Source organism: Lipophrys pholis (assembly GCF_963383615.2).
Source record: "Lipophrys pholis genome assembly, chromosome: 13".
Classification (NCBI taxonomy): domain Eukaryota; kingdom Metazoa; phylum Chordata; class Actinopteri; order Blenniiformes; family Blenniidae; genus Lipophrys; species Lipophrys pholis.
The window spans coordinates 20,814,892-20,836,068 of record NC_137632.1 but is presented as its reverse complement, the minus strand read 5'-3'; the positions used below and the strand labels follow the sequence as shown (position 1 = coordinate 20,836,068).

Here is a 21,177-nt window from a genome sequence, read left to right as displayed (position 1 = left end):
CTTGGAAAGTCACTGCGGCGAAAAGAAAAGCAGACAGAGTTATTTCAAGGTAACCATTTATTTCACTCCACTACAAAATTATAGAATTATCTGAGCTATGATACAATCTCCACATATACATAATGTACATCTTATAAAGCGACTGAGGATATGATACAAGTAGTGTACAGCGCGAGTCGTCTTTACATGGAACAGAAACAGGTTTCACTTTATTTCCACTTTAACTTGTACAATCTGGGGGCTTTTCCACATTTCATTTGCATTTGATGGACTGAATATAATACTGATAAAAACAAAATGTAGCAAATGATACATTCTAAGTGCCCCCGTCACCCCACACACATTTCTGCTCATGAAGCCAGACGTCAGTTACAACTGGTTTTAAATGGATGACAATTCAACCTACAGATCTCTTAAGCCTTGACTTCAGTAAAATCAACAAAAAGCTTTTAAGAGAGTGGAGTCTGATATCGGCGTACAGTCGTCACATTCACATCAGACAAGATTGAAGGAAATCTCACAAAACTACTGTCACTGGTCAACTTAGGGACAAACTAAAGCGAAATGAGAGATGTGACCAGTGAGTGCAGTAGTTCTAACAGAGGTAGCAACCATGCGAGTGTGAGTAAAAACTCAAGACTAAATCCGTATTCCACTTCGACGTATATTAATTTAAATGTGGTTTCACGAAAACTGCAATAATGACAGCCTCACATCTCATCTGAAGTTATCCTGGTATTGCTTTATGTTTTGTTTTTTTTGTTTTTTATAAGCAGCTTGACTTGGAAAGCACGTTTATTGAAGTTGTAAAAACAGCTAGATTTTTTATTTATTCATTCATTTAACTATTATTTTAAGATAAAGTTTGCACAAATTCCAATCAGTCCAAAGAGAGTCCATCCTAAAAGTGGAACTGTTTGGAAAATTCTACAGTACAAACAGACAAGAAGGACATTCAGGATGGGAGCTACGCTGCATCATAATGTAAGGTTGAACACATTTTTGTTATTGAAAATACATAAGATGAAAGTGTGATGTTTTTTCTGAATAGGCGAAGAAGAAAAAAATGAATTCCAACATTCTCAACCAAAAAAAACCAGCAACAGAAAAAACTGTTTTCTGGAGCTTTTCCCTCCTGTGGTACTTCAAAGTGCAGCAGTGCATCAAAAGTGGAAGATTGACTGAAGCAAAAGCGATAAACTACGAGTTTTGGATTTTACACAGTGGTGGGAAGCAAAGAAAAGCTTTCTGAAAGCAGTGCCAAACCCCAATTTGAAGGAAGAACAGCTTGAAGAAAAATGCTTTGGAAGAAGGGGGGGAAAAAAACTAGTATGACGTGTTGAATGAGAAGGAAGTCAAGCAAAAGGAACAATCACAGCAACAGGATCAGTGTCCTCTGTGCAAAAGCTTGATAAAACAATATCACATGCTCAACCTGCCAAACGTACCAGAACAACCTGTATTTATTACTATGTAGGTAGTCCTTTACACTTTCAGCAGATGAGAGAATGTAGAACAGAAAGTACTTCCTCTGGTGGTGCCATGTGCCAGAGCAGAGCTGCCTAATTGTGGGAGGGTCAAAGGGATCGCCTGCCTTGATTGGGATTGGCTGAACCCCCGATGACACTATTGAGGTTTTTCCACACGACATCGGAGGTCTCGCGGTACCACTGGGTCTCCCGTCTTAGATGTACTCCTGCTAACTGTTGTTTCATGATAGTGTTTACTTGTGATTAATTGTGCTTACAGCACAGCGGACGTTCAAAATGGCGGCACAACGATTCATGGCGTATCTTTGTCAAGTGAGTGAAAAACCTCAATACAGGATATGATTTCTGATTTGCTCGCTGGGAGCACGCACTTCATAAAACATGAAATAAGTCAAGGAGAGAGATGACAGACTTTCTTCACTTTTGGGGCGTCATTCCCAGGTATAGGGACACACATCAATGTTGGAAAACCATTGGAAAGTGACTTTTTTTGCATATTAGGACCCCTTTAAAATCCCCAAAAGTAAAAAGATGCCACACTGAAAAATGGACAACAACAACAACAACCCTCCAGGTGCACACCACAAAGTACCATTTAGAGCTGGTCTATTGTTTTTCCGAATGTGCGTCATTAAAAACAACCTAGCTACTCTAACTTCTGAGTCATGAGCTGTGCATGCGCTCATTCCACAAAGGCACCATGAAGACCAGCGCCAGTGATGGGATTAGGCGAGTGTGTAGAGCAGAAAGAAGAACTTCCTCTGTAGGTGGTACCAGTTGGGACATCTCCAGTGCCATTATCCATTCTGTTTTTCATTCCTAATATTGTTGTTGGATTAACGTTGGCGCTCTAAACCACTGAGTAGCCCTATTTGCCTGCTCTCACTGTGAGGGATTTGAGTTTATCTCCAGCTTTCACCGGAGGCCCTCAAAGTGCATTGTTTGGTCTCTTCTCACGTCATCTGCAAGAAAGACACGGTTTCACCATCGTTTCGGAACAAGAAACCGCTTGTGGCTAAATATTCAGTGCATTTCATAGGAATGTTCGTTTTATTCCAAAGCCTTCACTCAGTTTCTGGAGGAGGAGCTGATTCCAGTCACCATCTTCTGGATCTTCTCATCATTTTTCAGTATGGTGGCCTTCACAGCACAGTTCTTGTCCTGCTGGTCTTTGATCAGCTGCTCCAGCTCAGCCAGCTCTGCTTTCAGAGGGTCCAGCACCCGGTCTGTTTCTCTGGAGGTTAAACAAAGATACACATGTAATTACAAACACACCAACTTCACTTGTGTGGAAGTCAATCCCCCACTTATCATATAGTGCTTTATCCATCTTAGTTTCAAGTTAAGAATGGGAACAAAAAATAATCTTTGCAATTCTACCCAGAAACGTATGAAAAGATTAATATTAAATCAATGAAAAATCAAAGATTCATAAATCAACCTAAAAACAAGGGAATGAAGGCCAGAACTAAATCAATATTCTTCTGGATTTAACAACTGAAAAAGCCAACCTCTGCTCCTGCAGCAGGGCCTGTGCGTGGTCCTTGTTTTCCTGCCGCCACGACTGAAGCTCAGCTCGCATGGCGTCCATGTCCTCCTGGATGTAGTCTATGAGCTTTCCCAGAGATGAGGAGCTCTGGCAAACCATCTGGAGGGATGAGCAAAGCCGCTCGATCTCACTTGTCACCATGTCCCGTTCTTTCCTCTGCGCCACCTCCGACACCAGGTTCTGGAAGAGAAACAATGGGTGAAGGCCAGAAGACAACAGGGGTCAGGGATGTGGGGTGATGACTGAAAAGTAAAACATGTAACACTGAAGGTACAGCAGAATCAAAACAGTCAGACGTTCACTATCCTAGAACTTTGATAGAGTGCAGAGGTGGACCGAGTACAAAGTTCATTCTGTGTTTTACATGGAAATGCAAGTAAAGGAACAATAAATCATTAAAACCTGAACTCTTTCATAATGTCTATATGTTCACAAAACCAAACAATTACTACTGAAAATGAGGTCACTGAGGAGGATCAACAAGACCCAGGAACTGCTGCTGCCCTGATGTTGCATCCTCACCTACAACATCCTGGTGTGGTACAGAAGGCAGCTCACAGGCTGACAAGAAGGCTCTGGAAAGAGTCAGAAAATCGGCACAGGACATCATAGGAGTACAGCTGTCTTCTCGGTCAGACATCTGCAACACCACGTGTCTGCGCAGGGCCAGAAGCATCACCTCTGACAGTTCGGTCCCGGGACACAACTTATTCTCACAATAAACCACCAGATTCACATTTTATCCAAGAGCAATACGAGTACTGAACACTCAACAAATTCTACATCGTGTTTAAGGAAATATGTTCATTATAGTTGTATCCTCAGTGTTTCAGTGAAGCGTGAGAAGCGCATAATATTTATACATGTTTGCTGTTGGCTGTCACGCTTATTGTTTCTTGTTCCCACAAACCCTATTTATGGCCCCATAGAGATTAAACTGGGCTGTATGTATATTCACCCATTCATACATGAATGGTGAGCGAGCAACTACACTTGAGCACTCCCGAAGACAGCCTGGAGTTTGGAGTCTCGCACGAGGACACTTTGGCACATACAACGGCAGAGACGGGGATTGAACTGTCAACCCTTGGACTGGATGATTACCTGGCTCAAAGGTAAATGGGCTTCAGCTGCATAGTCCCTTTTTAACCCTGTTCACATCCTTAATGGTTTACTCTGTTCATCACATTCACACATTAACTAACGGACAAGGTCTTCCTTGAGAGTGAATCAGGGTTCAGACACTTGGGAAAAAAAAAAAGAACAGGTGAAAAGCTGTAGCTTCAGGACTGAAACAAAACACAATCAAATATATCTTTTCGTCACTTTTGTTCATACTTTGCCAGCACTTTCATATTTTACTTTATGTTGACATGCAGACTTGCACGCAAAGTTTGTGATTAAAAGAAACCGCCTGTTTCTTTCCTATCAAGGTTTTAGCCAAGAGCGGACACAAAACACAAACAAAAATCATGTGTCCCCAGAGCAAAACATAACAACTTCTCTTTAGGAATTCCACCTTTGCCAGCAAAGTCTCAAGATCCCAGAGCCAGAGCAAAGCAGCATTTAGCGGTTTAGGATTTCGTGGCTAAAAATGTTGGGCAGGAATTCCACCGACATTAGCTGTATATATAAAGATCAAACATGCTGCTGAATTGTGTTGGCTTATAGACGGCCTGCTGAAGGCTTCCAGTGTATGGTGTGTGGCTGAAGGGGAGGGGGAGATGGAGGGTGGAAGTTCGTTGTATCCCAATTACACTCGGTCCCTTTATGGTGAAAAGGAGGGGAGGCTATCAGAGAAGGACCCCCCTCGGCAGGGAGCAAACTCAAGGATATTTGCTCAGCTGGGTTTCGCAAGGCCCGCGTGCCTATGTGTGTGTGTGTGTGTGTGTGTGTGTGTGTGTGTGTGTGTGTGTGTGTGTGTGTGTGTGTGTGTGTGTGTGTGTGTGTGTGTGTGTGTGTGATCAGTGGAAGCATACAGTGAACACACATCACCGCCGCCCGCACTCTTGGTCTTTAAGTCTTGTTTATTTTAGTAACATGCTGTGGCAGCGAGGTTATTTTGCTACAGTATTGAGTAACAACTACTACACTTATGCCTCCTTTCAAGTTCCACGCCAGTTCTAAATTACGCTCTTTGGCTCCACAGATGGGAGCACCTGCCTTCACCAGGCAGCATAAACTCATACTTGTGCGTGTACCAAATGACAGCTTCCTCTTAAAAACACACAATCTGTCACAGGGCAGCGGGGCACATGTGCTTGGCATCGCTGGCGCGTACAGCGTTTGCTTTATCGGACCATCTCCAAACAAACCGAGCAGCTAACTAATTGCAGTTTGACTGGACGAGACCACACGGCAGAAATGACATCAAACATTGTCGTTTGCCACCATTTCTCTTCAGGACACCGGCACAGATTTCTGACAGCCTCACTCTGCTATCCCCTCTGCGGCCGCTCAAGAGTGTGAGGCTTGAAATGCCTTGGCCCAGTGGTCCCTCAACAAGGTGGGTGGCTTTCCACTAGGCGCTATGAACCCTGCAGCTAGACAAATACTGTATGGCTCATTCGGCCTGCTGGGCTGCGGTCTGGCCTGCGCAGCCCAGACAGGACCCGGAGCTTCATTCTATTTGCCGTTCCGTCGCTACCTCAGTGAGCCCCTCCCTCACTCTCTCGCTCTGTTGGAAAATAAACTTGGCGTGAAAACATGACCCTTTGTTCGTGTGCACTCTGTCTGGGCAGATATAAATCACAGCTTTATGGAGGTCTCTGTCGGGGTCTATGAGACCTGTGTGCTCCGAGTTTTCCTTTTTCTCACCCAGATCACAGAACAATATTTGGACATGGCGACCACAGAGGAGTGGGAGGTGGGAGAGGAGGAAAGAGGGGCAGGTTTTCCCATTATCTCAGACAGTGATGAAAGCCCGAGGCCGTGAGGAAGACACAGCCTCTGGCTGGTGCAAGAACAGTGCAAGGGGACTAATAAGTAGAATTTTTTTTTTTTTTAAGAACCACAATGTTGCTCCCAGTGCAATAGCAGAGCTTAAAAAACAAGACCTGACAAATCTAAGCTGATGAAACATTTCAAAACATCAGAACTTGTATTGCATTCATTCTCGACAGAGTCTCCAAAGTAATTCACATTCCCCTCTCTAGCATGACAATGCTCACATTAACTAGTCGGTTCTCTCGTGATGGTGCAATGGTTCGTGCTCTCACCTCGCAGCGAGAAGGTTGTGGGTTCAAACAAGGACCTTTACGTGTCGAGTTGGCACGCATGTGGAGGTGTTTTCCAGTTTCCACACAGAGTGCATGTGAGGTTACTTGATGACCGGAAATTAGAAGTCGCGAGTGTGTGTCTCTATGTTCGTCCTGTGAATGGCTGGTGACCTGTCCAGGGTGTACCCTGTCTTTGTCCATAGTCAGCTAGAATCGGCTCCACCGTAACCAAAAGAAAGAGGCAAAATTCTAAAATCTGAAAATTAAGATGGCGTTCTTCAATTTTAGGGGCAAAATGTCAGAGGAAGGTAAAAAAACAAAAAATTCATTCATGCACCCTGGTGACCTGTCCCTCGCTCACGCTATAGTGTTATAGAAGATGGATGGCTTCATCGAATCATCTTGTATTGACTATTACAAGAGTATGGTCGCATAAGCGGGATCCAACCGTGCCTGAAATAAGGGTGAAAAGCATGGTAAACCCTCGACGGATTTCCAAACCAACGGAAGTTGACATCAACCAAATCATCTTTTATCCACATAAAAGTCCAGGGCTGAAATTCTCATCTTGATTCATCGTTGTATTCATTCTTAATTGACAGGAAATTGCAAATTTTTCTTCAACTTTGACTAAAATCTCAGTGCTTGGGTCTCTTTCAAAGGACAGATAATCAAATGAAAGTTTCAGTCCACCTATTATAACACTGCAGGGTACAGTAGTGCAATGTGAAATCCACCCAGGCATCGCACACAGCCTAATCAGCTTAATTAGAAAAATGCGTGCAAAAATGTGATTCATGGAGCGCTCATGGCGATTTCCTGGGGTAACAGGAAAACACTCTTCAAAGTATCCTCTGACAAGAAAAATGGCTCGTAAGCATAGGAGCTGTCAGTGTCATGGCAACCTTTCGGGTATCATTAACTTGGAAAACAAGCATTTAGACACTAGCTGTCGAGTTGATGAGAGATCAGCCTCATTCAAGGCTGTTCATTCATCAGATTAAATTGGTCAAAGCAGGGGGAACGCAGACAAATGTGAAAGCCTTTCATAAAAACTGCTACACCCAAAATCCAGTTGAATGAGGGCGGTTACAGCAGGCTGTGACACAGCGATCTAAAAATGTCAGTTGTTGAAGACCATTGATCTTTATGACCCGGAGGGAAAATGACTCAGATCATCATCAACACCAAGTGGAAAAATGTGCTTTTGTTAAAGTAGATTATTCATAACCACATTTAACAGCATTTGTGTGTCTGGGAACGATCCTCCTCCTGACTACTGGCGTCAGTTTGGAGACGCCAATGCATGTCCTGCAGGTTTTTACAGTGCGTTTGTGTAGAAGATCTGAGAGGTGAGCCAGGGAGCAAAGCCTCGACTGGAAATTGGCTCTGTTGGTTGTTTATGAGCGTGCCTGCCATTTTCTTATTTAAAAAAAAAAAAAAAGGGGCCTATTCAAAAACGCTTGTTAGATCATAAAAATAGTTAAAAGTCAGTGAGGTGAGGAGAAAAGCCAGAAGGTTACAGGATGTTGTTACAGGGTCACTGTAGTCCCTTGGGAGAGACAATTGTGATCACCAGCCGGGAATACGAGGGGGGAGTGAGAGGAAGCTTCCAAGGGGCCGCTGGCAGTGTAGAAGTGACAAATAAAGAAACTATCATTTTAATCTTCAAAACAGGACTTTTAAAAGTTTTCAAGCACAGCTCCGGATGAAAATGTGCAGTTAAATTGAAGGGAAGGTCAGGTTGCGGATTTTGGCAGCCTTCAGGTAGGCCCAACCCAACTCCTCCAATACGGCAATACGACCCCTACAAAAGTAAAATGACTAATGGAATGCCACAGGGTCATTTCCCTATGTTTCCAAAAAAAAAAAACACTAAATGTTTATGAAGACACAGAGGTCTGCAGAGAGGAGTATTTATTTTCTTGACAATTCTGCAGAGACTATTCTGGCCCTTCTCCTCCGTGACTCTCACTCAACAGCCATCCATTTGTGTGCCACAGGGTTTATTTATTCATTACAAACCTTCATCAAGGCTAATTTGATGGGGTAAAGAAGCTGGGGAAAAAGAGTACACAAAAAAAAAAAGTAATTCTTATGAAAACGCAGCTGTTGCAAGGGGGCAGATTCTGTCTAAATAAAAAGAGAAATATCTCAGAATAATATACAAATCTGTGGAGGGGTCATGAGGAAGGTTACCCCCATAAATATACAGCAAATACTTTGCTCGCACACGGTGGTGGGACGTGGTAAAATACACTTTGCTGTGCAACTGTTCCTTTTATTTACATCAATATTGCAAGCGCTAGACCAACAAAGTAATGGCAAAGAACAAATTCAGACTTAAGAGTGATCTGTTTTGACAAACATCACTATTTCATTTTTTTTTTTTTTTTTTAAAGGACTGCAGCAGCTGTAATTTCAAACCACATAGAATGAGGAAGCTCAATATTTACATTCTTGTCCCTTCGTGTTTTACTGTGATTACAATTACAAGAAGAAAAAAAAAAAAGACTCCATTAAGCTGACCTCTGCACCCTTTCATGTCAGGAAGGAAGTCATTATAGTTCTTTATACAGCTGACGAGGCAAGGCCAATAATGATGGAGGGCTGGACCAGGCGGCTCACAGTTGCACAGGCATACCTGCATTAAAGCCGTCTCCACTGATCACACAGAGCCCTGAAAACTGGGGAGGAGGCTGCATTAAGAAAATTAGGATAAACGCCACAAGGTTGTGCTCAAGTTACACGAAGAGCTCTTCTGTTTTGGAGGTTTTTCTGGTGCGCGTACGTGTGTGTGTGTGTGTGTGTGTGTGTGTGTGTGTGTGTGTGTGTGTGTGTGTGTGTGTGTGTGTGTGTGTGTGTGTGTGTGTGTGTGTGTGTGTGTGGTACAAAACACACATTAAAGCTTGCTAAAAAAGCTGGGCCTGCAAATTCCTGCCGAGCTGTTTGGCTTCACTGTCGGTCGAGGTTGGACGACTTCAGGTGTGAGTTATGAGGGATGATGTCTGAAGCCGCGGTTAGAAAGAGATAGATCAGGGGCGTTTCTGCACGAGCGACAGTCCAAAACAGAGCATCCATCAGAGCCGGGGAGGCCGACCAGGAAGGGATGCTTCAGTGAGGTGGACCACCCAAAGCAGATATCATACGCCGCCTCACACCACGGAGTGCAGACCAAACTGTAGGCTTCATACTAGTTCAGACTGCAAATATTGATGGAAGACTGCTCTCTAGGCTGAGAAACAGGCTGACTCAGATGGAACCCATGAGCAGATTAATTCGAAATGCCTGAAAATGCCCTTTTCCAGCATTCATTTTTCCTTCTAAATGTAAAAAGAAACATTTAAACTGATAAAACGAACTTTTGGTTTGGTTATGACCACTGCAGACTATATACTAAGACTCACCAGTAGTCTCGAATTAAAAGTATCTACAGTTATGCTCTTTTTTGGATCTGGATAATGATTACATCTCATAATGTCACTTTTTCCACAATAGAAAAACTCCTAATCTAAATGAAAGAGGTGACAGGGAAAAGAAACTTTCCAGAGAACCTGATTGTTATGTGCGTGCTGTCTCTCTGAGAAGACATTTGCATACATTTCACAGCACAAGAAAATAAAGTGTTGATTAAAAAAAATAAAAAGCGAAGTTTTGAAAGCTTTCTCCAAAGGTGACAGATCCTTTGTAACCGTGAGCAAAACAGAGAAGTTCATAAGCCACGCCGTAATAATAATTAAACATACCTAAGATATTTGAGACAGCCATGAAAACAAGCTCATTTTGCACCAGACATCTTGATATGTGCAACAATAGTGTGTGTGGTCTGTTAAAAGGCCGTGCTTGCCTGTGTGGTTATTAGCCCTTCAGCTTCACTGAAGGGGAACATTTTTGTGGTTGCGAAGCAGCGCAATTACACGTCCCTGTTCCTTTTTGTTTATGTCTTTCTTTTGATAATAACCAGAGTTGCAGTGGGGTGTTCAGTGTGGTCAAACCGTGCTCCCAAAGAACAGACTCTCCACAAGGACCGGCTCAGAGGACTCAATGAGAAATTTAACTTTGGGTGTGAAGTGGCTGATACTAATGATTTATAAAGAACAAGGCTTACGCTGCCCTCGAGTGGTGGGAAAGAGGACTGTCGCGTACAGCACATACCTGCCCTTTGGCTTTTGGAGACGAGGTCGAAGATTCATATTCTTTCTTTGTCTCGAGGATCTTTTTCACAAGTCCACCTACAGTGAGCAAAGAACAGTGATTCAGCAGAAGAATAATTACGAAGATTTTTTTTTGCTTTCGGAATAAAGGCCAAAAGAATAATTAAACCATACCGTGTTTCTCCTCACTGTCCAGTTCTTGTGCAGGTTCCTGTAATACAGACAATTAGTAGATAACTACCCACGGCTTGTGTTTTTTTTTTTTTTTTTTTAAGGAAATCCCTTGTAAGATACTCACTGCCTGTATTTCAGGAGCATCTGAGGTGGGAGGAGCTGCCTCCTCCACCAGAAACTGCTCATCATCCTCTTCATCCTCAGAAAGCTTCTTCCCGTCCATGATGACCTGTGCTGCGAGCTTGGCACTAGACAGCCTGGAAGATAAGCATAAGCAAGCACGACACTCATTTCTCTATTAAAGCTCCTATTCAAACAGCAGGGTATATGTACCCATGATGTATGTCATGTAATAGGAAAAAAACTGGTTTTCTTCTATATATATTTACTTTTCCATAGACAGTAAACACACTGCAGTGCCAGTAGAATTCAGACAAAGCTCAGAATTAAGTGGCAAAGAAGAGGAATGAGAAGTTTTTGCTATTGTATATGTGCAAAATGTTCTTTTTTTAATCTATTATTTTCACACTCATGACATCAAACTCAAACGGTTGAAGAATCTACAAATTTAGATTGTGATAATTATGGCCTCTCGTTAAAGGAAACGCTAAAGATTATTACATATTTTGATTTTTTCAAACAATAAATCTAAATCAAATGAAAGTTTCAAAGTTGAAATTAAATTGTGAAAATGTATTTTGATTTATGGAGAATTTCAGTGAGCATGAATGACGTCACCTCTCAGCTGGAGTTGTGTCATTGTAGCTTTCCTGTTTCTTGACTCGTGGAGGCGCTGGGCGAGCGCTGCTCGGTCGCGGTATCGGTCTGCTGCCGTGGAATAAAAAAGGAAAAAGGATACCGTATGACAAATAAAGTCTCAACATCACCGCTCGTCAAAAAAAAAAAAAACACATGTTCCACAAGATGATGTTCTCACTTGCAAAACAAAAGACTGCACCTGACTTTGGACATTTTGCTAAGTTTTGGTACGGTGAGAGCCACACAGAGTCAGTCAGCTGTCGGGAGGATAATTGTTTCTCTGGACAACATCCAGAACATTAAAAACAGCTGCTGTATTACAACCAACCAATCCTGGCAATCAGTCAGCTTGAACAACTCAACTTTCATCACTCGATGAACAGAGAGCTGTAGAGCTGTTGTTGGATCGGGCCCAGAATGAAGTTTGAGGTACAAAACAGCACAATACTATATAATAACCCAGGAGCTGCCTTTTTACCTTCAGTAGTATTCAGTAGCAAACTGCACAATCAGAGCCAAATACATGATTTATTCCAATTATTTGGGAGTGGAACATGACTCAGATTTAAATTTATGGGTCATGCACAAAGTATGATGTGCTTAAACAGGCTTAAAAATTATAATTAAAGCTGTAGCACTCTTCTGGTGTGTCTGAATAAAACAAATATCAAGCCGAAGGTTCGAGGTTCGACCCCTCATCTTGCCCTTTCCTCCCTTTTAATTGTCATTGAGCAAAACACTGAACCCTACATTTCCTCCAGTCGTGTGCCAGCATGTTGCATAACAGCTGTTATTACTGGTGTATGTGTGTGTGTGCATGGGTGAAGGTGGCGGAGCCTTTCGAAATGTGTTTAGACTGCTAAAGCAGCAAAAAGAAGAGATTATATAAATCCAACAACAGCAGTCCTACAGCCAATGTATAGTTGTGAAAGTTATGTCAGGCCTGTCACATACTATACAGCTTGTGTTTTGTTTACACCTTTAGATCAAGTGTAAAAATGCCACAATTCAACACAATAACACTGAACAATGAAGAGAAAATATCCAGGATTTGAGGAAAAACATTAATCATATTGATAATCCCGGGCAAGATGAAGTGAAGCAATCCCGGTTCATTTATTTAGCACCACTCAGACTCAGCCAATTCAAAGTGCTTCACAAGCACTTGGAGATACATTAAAAACAAACAATGATTGAGTGCTTTAGAAGCCGGAGGAGCCAACTAACAAATATTTCTAATAAACAACTGCTTCACTCTGCACATACTCAGGTTTTGAACAAACAACATTTACAATCTTCTTAACCACATTTCTCTTATATTGTGCAAATTTTACTGAGTTAAACTTCCACTTCAGCCTGGTTTCTTCCAGGATATTTTTATAATCGCCGTCATCAAACAACAAAGGCTGATGGACATCTTAGGACTGACAGCCTACCATAATACTACGCCACATCGTCATTGATCTTTGGTCTCGTATTGCAGTGTGTGTCCAACAGAAGAATGCGACAGAAACATAGACAAAGAGCTGTCATCATTGCTTTAGTTTTGACCTCCCTATGCTGTCTCAGCAAAACGTGAGCGAAGGGAAAGAGGGTGGAGGAGTTTACAACACTGACCTGGACGGCATGTCTGATGGCACGGAGGACTCCCCAGTTTCTCCATTTTCATGTGGGACATGTCTCTGGGCTGACTGAGCATCTCCATCTGGGGGGGAAAAAGAGCTTTGGTTAGTTCGTGGAAGAAAGCAGCATCCGCCGTTTAACTAGCATCTGGATAGTGGATATTCAACAAGGCTGAAACGGGAACTCTATAACTGAATTTCTACAAACCATCACAGCTTTCTGCTTTACTCCTGTGAATGTCTTTACTCCTACGGGAGTGTGTGTGTGTGTGTGCTGTTCTATTTCACATCCAAGTGAGTCTGGATTGCATCAAGAGTCCTCACTAGTGTGGCCCTCCAGACCCCATCAAGAGGCCGTGCGTCAGGAGAAAATGGACCGACTCACTCAAATGCATCAATGAACAATAAAATAATCGTTCTTAATCACGGAGTGACTGAAGTAGGTGATAAAAAGAAAGTTATTACACACTCACAATGGGACTTGGGGCAGAGCATTCTGACATTTTGAGGAGTTACTTTTTTTTCCGCTTTTCCTCTGCAGCAGGTCACAGGAGTTGTGCTGAGAGTTGACATAGCTTTTTAATGTTTTTTTTATAAAATTCATTGCTAATGATTCTTAATAGCTGTGCTTTATTGTATTGCTTTTATTTCTTTTCAAATTACTGAATTGGTTTGTGTGCAAAAGTTACTATTTAAATACATTTAGGGTGCATCATTATCACAATAGTTTCTTGTCTGCATTATATTATCTGTGTTGCCTCAAACAGGTGAGACACATAATGCTTCAGTGTTTGCTGATATAGATTTATTTTTTTGCTAAAATCTTCAAAATGCCCTTTTTGAATTGAACTGGGTCCAAAGAAAAAGAGAGAACTCTTACCTCCTTCACTGTCAGACTCATCTGTTGAGGAGAAAACACAGCACAATGGTATCTAGATACAGAAACATCATTCCAGAGCAGTGTGACCCTACTCTCTAAGTGTGGAGCAAGTATGAAAACAGATGAGTGACTGTAAATCTTTAAACTCTTCAAACTCTTTACAAGAGAGTGACTTAGTAGAAAACAGTTTATTAATGTCAGTTCCCTGAAGTTTTGTGATGAGTCATTTTACCTTCCCACTGCGGGGAAGGAGTCACTGATTTCTTTGCGAGTGCAAAGCAATTGAGTGTAAAAATCAATGTGGAAGTACTTACATGAGTCTTTCTGTCAGTGCAGAGTACTACAGGTGTATTCCACAATAGATAGTTGTTTATTCTGTGAAATGTGCCTTGCTGGTGTCGCTGATTAAAATGGGATGTTGTGGGGAGAACAAAATTGAAAATTACCTTGACCTCCAATTTTGGGTCTTCTTCTCTGCCCTTTGGCAGATGAAGGCCGAGGTATCCTAGCAGGACTGTCTGACTGTAAATGGAACAAGAACAATACAACTTTAGTATTATAAACTCTGAAAAGCAACATAAGTTTTCTACTACTTGGTGTACAAACCACTGATGGCTCATATATACGTATAAGCAAATAGGATAGTTTAGAGCAGTGGTTCTATACTCCTTTTTTTTGGAGCTCCCCTATTTCAGAAGAGCTGCAGACCCGTTCTCTGAGCTCTGATTGGCCAAAGGAATTACAATGAAGCCAAACACTCGCAGACACATCCAAAAAGCTGGACGATAGACAGGAAAAGCCCAGGATCCTTTCTATGGTCTCTGCTGCCCCCAAGAGGGTTGCAGCCCCCAGGTTGGGAAACTCTGGTAACCAAGAAGAAAGCAGAGAAGCTCAGGTTCCCTATCCAGTTCCATAATATCAAATTATTAATTATTTAATGCGGCAAAGTTTTCATGTCGCATCATTCTAACATGACACACAAATGAGAGCAGCTTCCCTTCAATTCCCAGAATGCAAATTGGCTGTTACAGATGCAGAATATGCACCTGAGGCTTCAACATCAGATGCTCGTTTTCAGAAGGCATCAGGCAAAAGAAAACAATGAGGCAGAAAGACAAGAGGGCCACAACATCAAACAGAATAATAAGGTCTCAGACTAAAAATAGCAGCAGGAGCGAAGCAGAGCTCAGAAGAAAGACGATTTTTGTGCGACGCATGTTGAGCGATCAGTTTTTGTCAGTGGGAGAAAGATGGCGAGCGTCATGGTGCACGCTGCCAAAAGCAACTACGCATGGTCGACGCGTCTGCCCCACATCTGAACAGGCGAGTTATAAAAAATCAGGTGCTTCACGGCTCACATTTGAAGCTTAAACAAAAAGGCTCACGTCATTGGTGAGTCTCGGAGTACAATGACTGCTTTGACTTAAGACGGGTGTCAAGATCACCTTAGACAAAGAATACAGCCCCATTCTTTACACATTGACGATTCTGAATTTCCTTTTTCTTTTAGTACAAATAAATATGAGTACATTCAGAAAAGTGCTTTCACCATTTTGTAAGATTTAAGCTTTGCAGGGTCATCATACAGTCAGATACGATCCTCCGTCAGCCCAAGAATACATGATCAGTCGAATAAAATCCAAGTGCTACAGAGTCATCTCCACGTGATCTTACCTGGTTTTCACATGCTTCTGTGGGCTGTACAGGGAAAAAACACAGCATTGTGTTACACACTTAAATCTGCTCAAAAGAGGACACACGACTGTGTGTGTTATATCACTAATGCAAAATCTAAACCTAAACTAAAGTGATGATTTCCCCAAACACCGACACAAGTCACTACAGACCATACACATATTGTCGGCGACAGACTATAAGCTTGTGATAGTTCTCACAGTATTAAATACCTCTTCGGATAGGTTTGACTGCTTGCAAAAAGAAGAGGCACCACATTAGAATATGATTAATTAATTAACACCTACATGAAATGATGGTTAGACTCATTAAGTTGACAAACATCTAGCAACTCTCTCCTTGTTGAACTGACTAATCTCCGGGAAAGAACAGTAATATACTCACCGCTGGCACAGTTTTGGCTGTTTTGCCGGGTTCTTCAGAGTTGGTTTCTTGCTGCGGTTCTGATACTGTGGCCTGAGCAAAAACGTGCACACCGAATGTGAATAACACATCTGCTGCCAGCACTTAAGACAATGAGTTGGGTGACGCGGTATATACCTTGATATCGCTGCTCTCTGCGCTTCTTTGCCTCTCATCTCCGTCTTTGCGTCGTTCTCTCTCACGCTCTCGGTCTCTGTCTCTCCTTTTGTCTCTGTCACGGTCTTTGTGAGCATCTCTGTCTCTCTCTTGTCTCTTGTCCCGGTCTTTGTCTCTCTCCTTGTCTTTTTCCCTTTCCCCCCGATCCTTGTCCTTGCTTCGTCCTTTGTCACGGTCTCTGTCCCGTTCCTTGTCTCGCTCTCGGTCCCGGCTCTTAGCGTGGTGGTCCTGCTCGCTGCGCTGGTGCTTGTCAGAACGATCCCTGTCCCGGTGGCGCTCTTTGTCTCCATCTCTACGATGCCTGTCCTGCTCTTTAGGCTGATCGGGGTCTTTCTGGTCCCGGCTGCCGCTGCGCTCCGTGATCTTTTTCGTCTCCTGGAATTGTTGATTCCAACATGAGAATTCAAGGACAGAGATGGTGACACACCAGTTAAATGATCATCGTATCAAGGGACTGAATGCCAACACATTCAAATGACATGCGATTTAGTGATGAAAGAAAAGGAGTTTCACCTCTCTATCTGTGTGACGTTCCCGTCCCTCCCTGTTCTCCTTGTCCTGGGACTTGGGGTTGCTGGCCTTTGTCTTCATTTCCACTTTGTCTCCTGACAGCACTCGCTTCACTGCTTCATCACTGGACATCTACAAGTGTGAAAAATTACAACTAACCGAGTCCAACCAAAACCATTGAGGCTGTTTGAAAATTCATCAAAAAAGGTAACGGAGAGTGTAAAGGACACGAAACTGAAGGGCCGATAAAAGGATTCACTACTGAGGCAGAAAATAACACTGAGACAACAACTGTACATTCAGTGTTGCATGTTGTTTTGAGAAGGAAGCAGTCGCTTCGGGGACAAAAAAGGATCCAAAATGTCATTACAAACTCTATTTTCGTTAAATCTAATAGCTTAAAGCTAACAACTAGTGATTAACTATTTCACTCAACATCATCGCCACACAAACACACTTAACTGACATCCTCATATTCATTGAAAACACTGAAGCACACTTTTGCGACTATAAACACCTTTTCTAAAACACAAAGTCATACTGTAAGCTGTAAAAAGAACCCATCTAAAAAGCTCTGAAGCAACATATTATCCGCACAGTTTAAAGAGCAGCTGTCCCCCAAGAAGTAGCTCATGGGTTTACAGACAGACACACACAGACACACACAGTCTCCTGAGTCCAATTAAAACATCTCAAAGTTCCTGGGCAGTTTTCCCATGATTATTACAATTAAATATGAAAACCAAAAACCAGCATGTAGTTTATGCACTGCCAAAGCTACCTCTGGGTCTGGATTATGATTACAACAACATGGACAGCAAAAACATGAAAGAATTCATCTTAATGCAGCTGTTCAGTGTACATGTCTCAGTGAGACGGACCTTGTTGAGGCAGCACTTGGCGATGGCCTGCAGCAGCTCGTTGGTTTTCTCAGGCTCATGTCCGGCCACGATTCGTGCGGGCTTCGCCGCCAGGGGCTCACCAGTCACCAGCATCACCACGTCTATCGCTTTCTGTAGGAAGGCCATTTTCGAGTCTTTATCCTAGAATGAAAAAATAAACGTGTGATGGGAACAGCTGCATATAAAACAGAACTGATTACATAAATAAAGGAACTGCATTGGGATTTATTTCCCAACACCTTTAAGACTTGTGAGACGTGCACAACTTATATGCAACTTACATAGTTACATGGCACATAACACACTAACACAACAGAATAATCTCTGCAAAAAAAGAACTTCTTACTATATTTGACTCAACCACTCCAAATATTTGGACCCTTTAATTGTGATTCCTCGTCTGAATTGACCCGATGTCTTGACTTCATCATACATCGTTGTTTACACCAGGGGTGTGAAACAAAAGGCCTGTCGAGAGACCACTGGTTTACATCTTGCAATGTGTGACCTGTAACAGTCATTTTAAAAGGAGAGAAATATCCAAAAGGTCTTTCAAACATTATTTCTTGAGATTCAAGTTATAGTTCTGAATTAAGCAAATGAGTAGCAGATAATATTTTTTTTATGAGGCCACATAAAAAAACAAAAGTGAAAATCTGGATTCATAACACAGATGGGCCTCTAAAGATAGAACAGGAATAAACAAATAATAACTCCTCTTGAGCTGTAGTTGTTGCTTTCATGTGTGCATGTGAATAAAACTGTCCCTTCTGAATACAATAATGACCCTGTTAAGTGCTGCCTGTAACCTACCAGACCGCTGCATGTAAGAAGCCTGCCAACTGTGTAACAAAAGGACTTGTATCTGCTGCAACCACCTGGCCCTCTCTGGAACACCTGATAATAGGCCAGCGCTTTACAACGCCGAGCTCTTTATGAAATCTCTATTCAGCCACACGCGCCTGCACAGAAGCTCTCCAGGCTAATAATGAAATACATAATTGATACAAGGCATTAGACAGATAGTGTGGAGGTAATTGTAGATAACAATATGCCACCAGCAGTCTTCTGTACAGTTATGTTCTTCACAAGCTTCCTGAACAACCTTAAAACAAGTGCAGGTAAGATTTAAAATGGATGCAAGAGCTAAAAACAACAGTTTAATATTAATCTAAGGTTTAAGGCCATGTGGTTAGCGAGCAGTAGTGAGTAAATGAGAAGGCTTTTCTCTTCCTGGTGTGACATCTTGCCATGCAGTATTAACTAGGGGTCAGCTCATGGGCGGCAGACACCTCGTGGTGAGCCCTCACGGGTCACACATCCTGCCAGAACTTCTCACTCAGAGTGCTAGATAGCTAACGTGTAGGATCACACACACACAGACACAGGTATGCCACTCTTATTGATAATGACACAGTTCCGTATGAATTCAGGCAAAGTCAGATTAATATGCATGAAACCCAATAAATAAAAAAAACAGCTCAGTTTGGTGTAGTAGGCTCAAGTTAAAAGAAAATAACAACAAAAAAGGCAGAAAACTGTCAACTCACTTTCACACTGTCGGACTTCATTTCGTTTTCTTCATACAGGCCCTTCAGAAAACCTGTTGTCCTGATGACCTAAACACATTGAGAAGAAAGGGAGGGAGGGTTTAACAATATCTGATCATTCTCACAATCAGGTTCTTGACACTTGAAAATGCTCTTTGCAAACAAACATCAGTTATTAAACAATGTAATTTGTTAAGACAGACTCAAAAGTTACAGCTTATCGGAGTGCAGGTGTCACAAATAGCGATACACTCCACTTTATCAAAAATACATGAGCCTTCGGTGTAATACAAGACTACCAAACAGGTGGAGAGTGGAAATGAGGTCTCACCTCTCTTTAAAAAGGCAAAACAGATTTTACTCTGCTTGCCACCTCAGTCAATTTACCCTGCCATGTGTTACACATTACACACGTTCGCAATGGCAAAGTTGGGATTTCTATTTGAAAAAATTCATATAATTTAAACTGATAAAGATCAGTTTTGTTCTAAAAACAAATAATCTATAAAGTCTACAGCTGGCAAAATAACAATTACAGTAATAATTAAATAATAATAACACCAAGAATAGAACAGACATGAGTATGGACCTTCTACATAATGTCTGGTTACAAAGCCTTATAACTCTTGTTTGCTTTCATTTAATTACACTAACAGAACAGCATATCACTATTTAGACTGTGTTTGCACTGTGTTAGTGTTTCCAAATAAAATACAATCACTAATGTCTGAAATTTCTCATCAACTGATATTAAAGCAGCATTGGGGCATTTAGGATCAGGTGAACCTACAAATAATAATCTCCTGTCTTTGAATTTCACTTTTCCCCATCTGACTGGTTCAATTCCTAAGAGCTTCTCTGTCTTTATGATGTAAACTAATAGGGTGACACCAAATGCTTGTGATGAGAGATGACTGCTCCAGGTCTGCACAGGGCTGTCTCCTCACCTGAGAGTAAAATAAACTCTCATTAACACAATATTTCAGATGGATCTTCTTCTAAAGATGTTCATAAGAAGCTTAAAGTAGGACAAGGCCTAAAGTGTGCATGTTGATTGATGTATAGGCCACTAGGATTCCAGTCAATCTCTGATTCTAATGTGCAGTACACGGTCGTAACTCTACTTAGAAGGAAGTTATCGAACAGTCCAGCTGCCTTAAGCTGCTCTGCATCCGTGATCCCAACGTGGACGGGACTTGAACGATCAGATTAAAATAGCCAGCCTGGCAGGCATAAACATCTCCCTGTCACAAGCCAGCAAAGGACAGATCCGGTTTGTTGATCCCTGCGTGGGTACAGGTCGTGCCTGGCAACTACCAGACGCTGTTGGCATGGCTAGCTAAAGAGCTAACCTGCTTATGGGAAAACCCTCAATTTCCAACAACTCTTTAGTTGGACAAATAATTGTGATTTCACTATTTATCTGTTATCAATTGGGATCCATACCACCACTTTAGTCTGCAGTGGCTTTACTTGGTTGCTTTTATGTCTGTTAGCTCCCTTAGCTTCGTCCGGGCTAACGTTACTGCACGAGCCAACCAATGTTCACAGTTTTATAACTCGCGTTGCTGTGAGTATTTTCACCAATCCGAGGGAAATTAGCTCAGGGTGCATATCAAATCATAGCTGTTTTATGTTCAGTTACAGCAACAGCTGAGTCTCACCTCGCTGATGATATCGTGAAGGTACCGAAACGGCGGCTTGCTTAGCAGCTTCTCCGTGAGAGGTGTCTTCTTTATCACCTTCCCCAGCGTGTCCTGGGTCTTCTTCACGACTGCCGCGTTCATGGCTGCGGTCAAACGTGAAGCCCTGTAAGCTCTGAAACGCTTACAATACACATGTAATCAATCCGAAGTGGAAAAACTCAGCGACTCTGTCGCTTTGGTTGCTATGTCAATATTCTGCAATCCCACAGTGCATTGCAAGTGGAGACGGCGCATGCGCCCAAGGGTGACGGTTGCTAGGCAATCTCCATAGCAACCGCTAACAAAACATAGATAGATAGATAGATAGATAGATAGATAGATAGATAGATAGATAGATAGATACACATGTAGTGGCAACTCACACAGATATAGCACAAAATATGACAATT

General features: G+C 42.2%; 1 protein-coding gene across 4 annotated transcripts; it reads right to left on the bottom strand.

Annotated features, from left to right (window-relative positions):
- Positions 1-45: 45 nt before the first annotated feature.
- traf3ip1 (TNF receptor-associated factor 3 interacting protein 1) lies at positions 46-21,002 on the bottom strand. 4 transcript variants are annotated; one of them, XM_080478542.1, is made up of 17 exons: positions 20,747-20,996; positions 19,083-19,151; positions 17,512-17,673; positions 16,634-16,762; positions 16,082-16,495; positions 15,926-15,997; positions 15,754-15,771; positions 15,521-15,544; positions 14,293-14,368; positions 13,847-13,867; positions 12,962-13,049; positions 11,324-11,413; positions 10,710-10,842; positions 10,586-10,622; positions 10,413-10,489; positions 3,002-3,219; positions 46-2,724 (listed from the first exon to the last, which is right to left on the bottom strand). In XM_080478542.1, the coding sequence occupies exons 1-17, from the start codon at positions 20,867-20,869 to the stop codon at positions 2,559-2,561; spliced, it is 1,917 nt and encodes a 638-aa protein (XP_080334668.1). In that variant the 5' UTR covers positions 20,870-20,996; the 3' UTR covers positions 46-2,558. The 4 variants fall into 4 exon arrangements, with proteins under 4 accessions (XP_080334668.1, XP_080334669.1, XP_080334670.1 ...); XM_080478543.1 differs by having other exon boundaries at positions 11,324-11,410; XM_080478544.1 differs by lacking the exon at positions 15,754-15,771 and having other exon boundaries at positions 20,747-21,002.
- Between the last annotated feature and the right edge of the window lie 175 nt (positions 21,003-21,177).

What these genes read in the sequence shown, in the direction of transcription:
- traf3ip1 (XM_080478542.1), bottom strand. Translation starts at nt 20,869, where the DNA reads ATGAACGCGGCAGTCGTGAAGAAGACCCAGGACACGCTGGGGAAGGTG. An exon ending in ATGCTCCTGAAATACAGGCA is followed by an intron (nt 10,623 to 10,709) that starts GTGAGTATCTTA and finishes TCTGTATTACAG; the next exon opens with GAACCTGCACAAGAACTGGA. An exon ending in CTCCAAAAGCCAAAGGGCAG is followed by an intron (nt 3,220 to 10,412) that starts GTATGTGCTGTA and finishes TTTCTCTTCCAG; the next exon opens with AACCTGGTGTCGGAGGTGGC.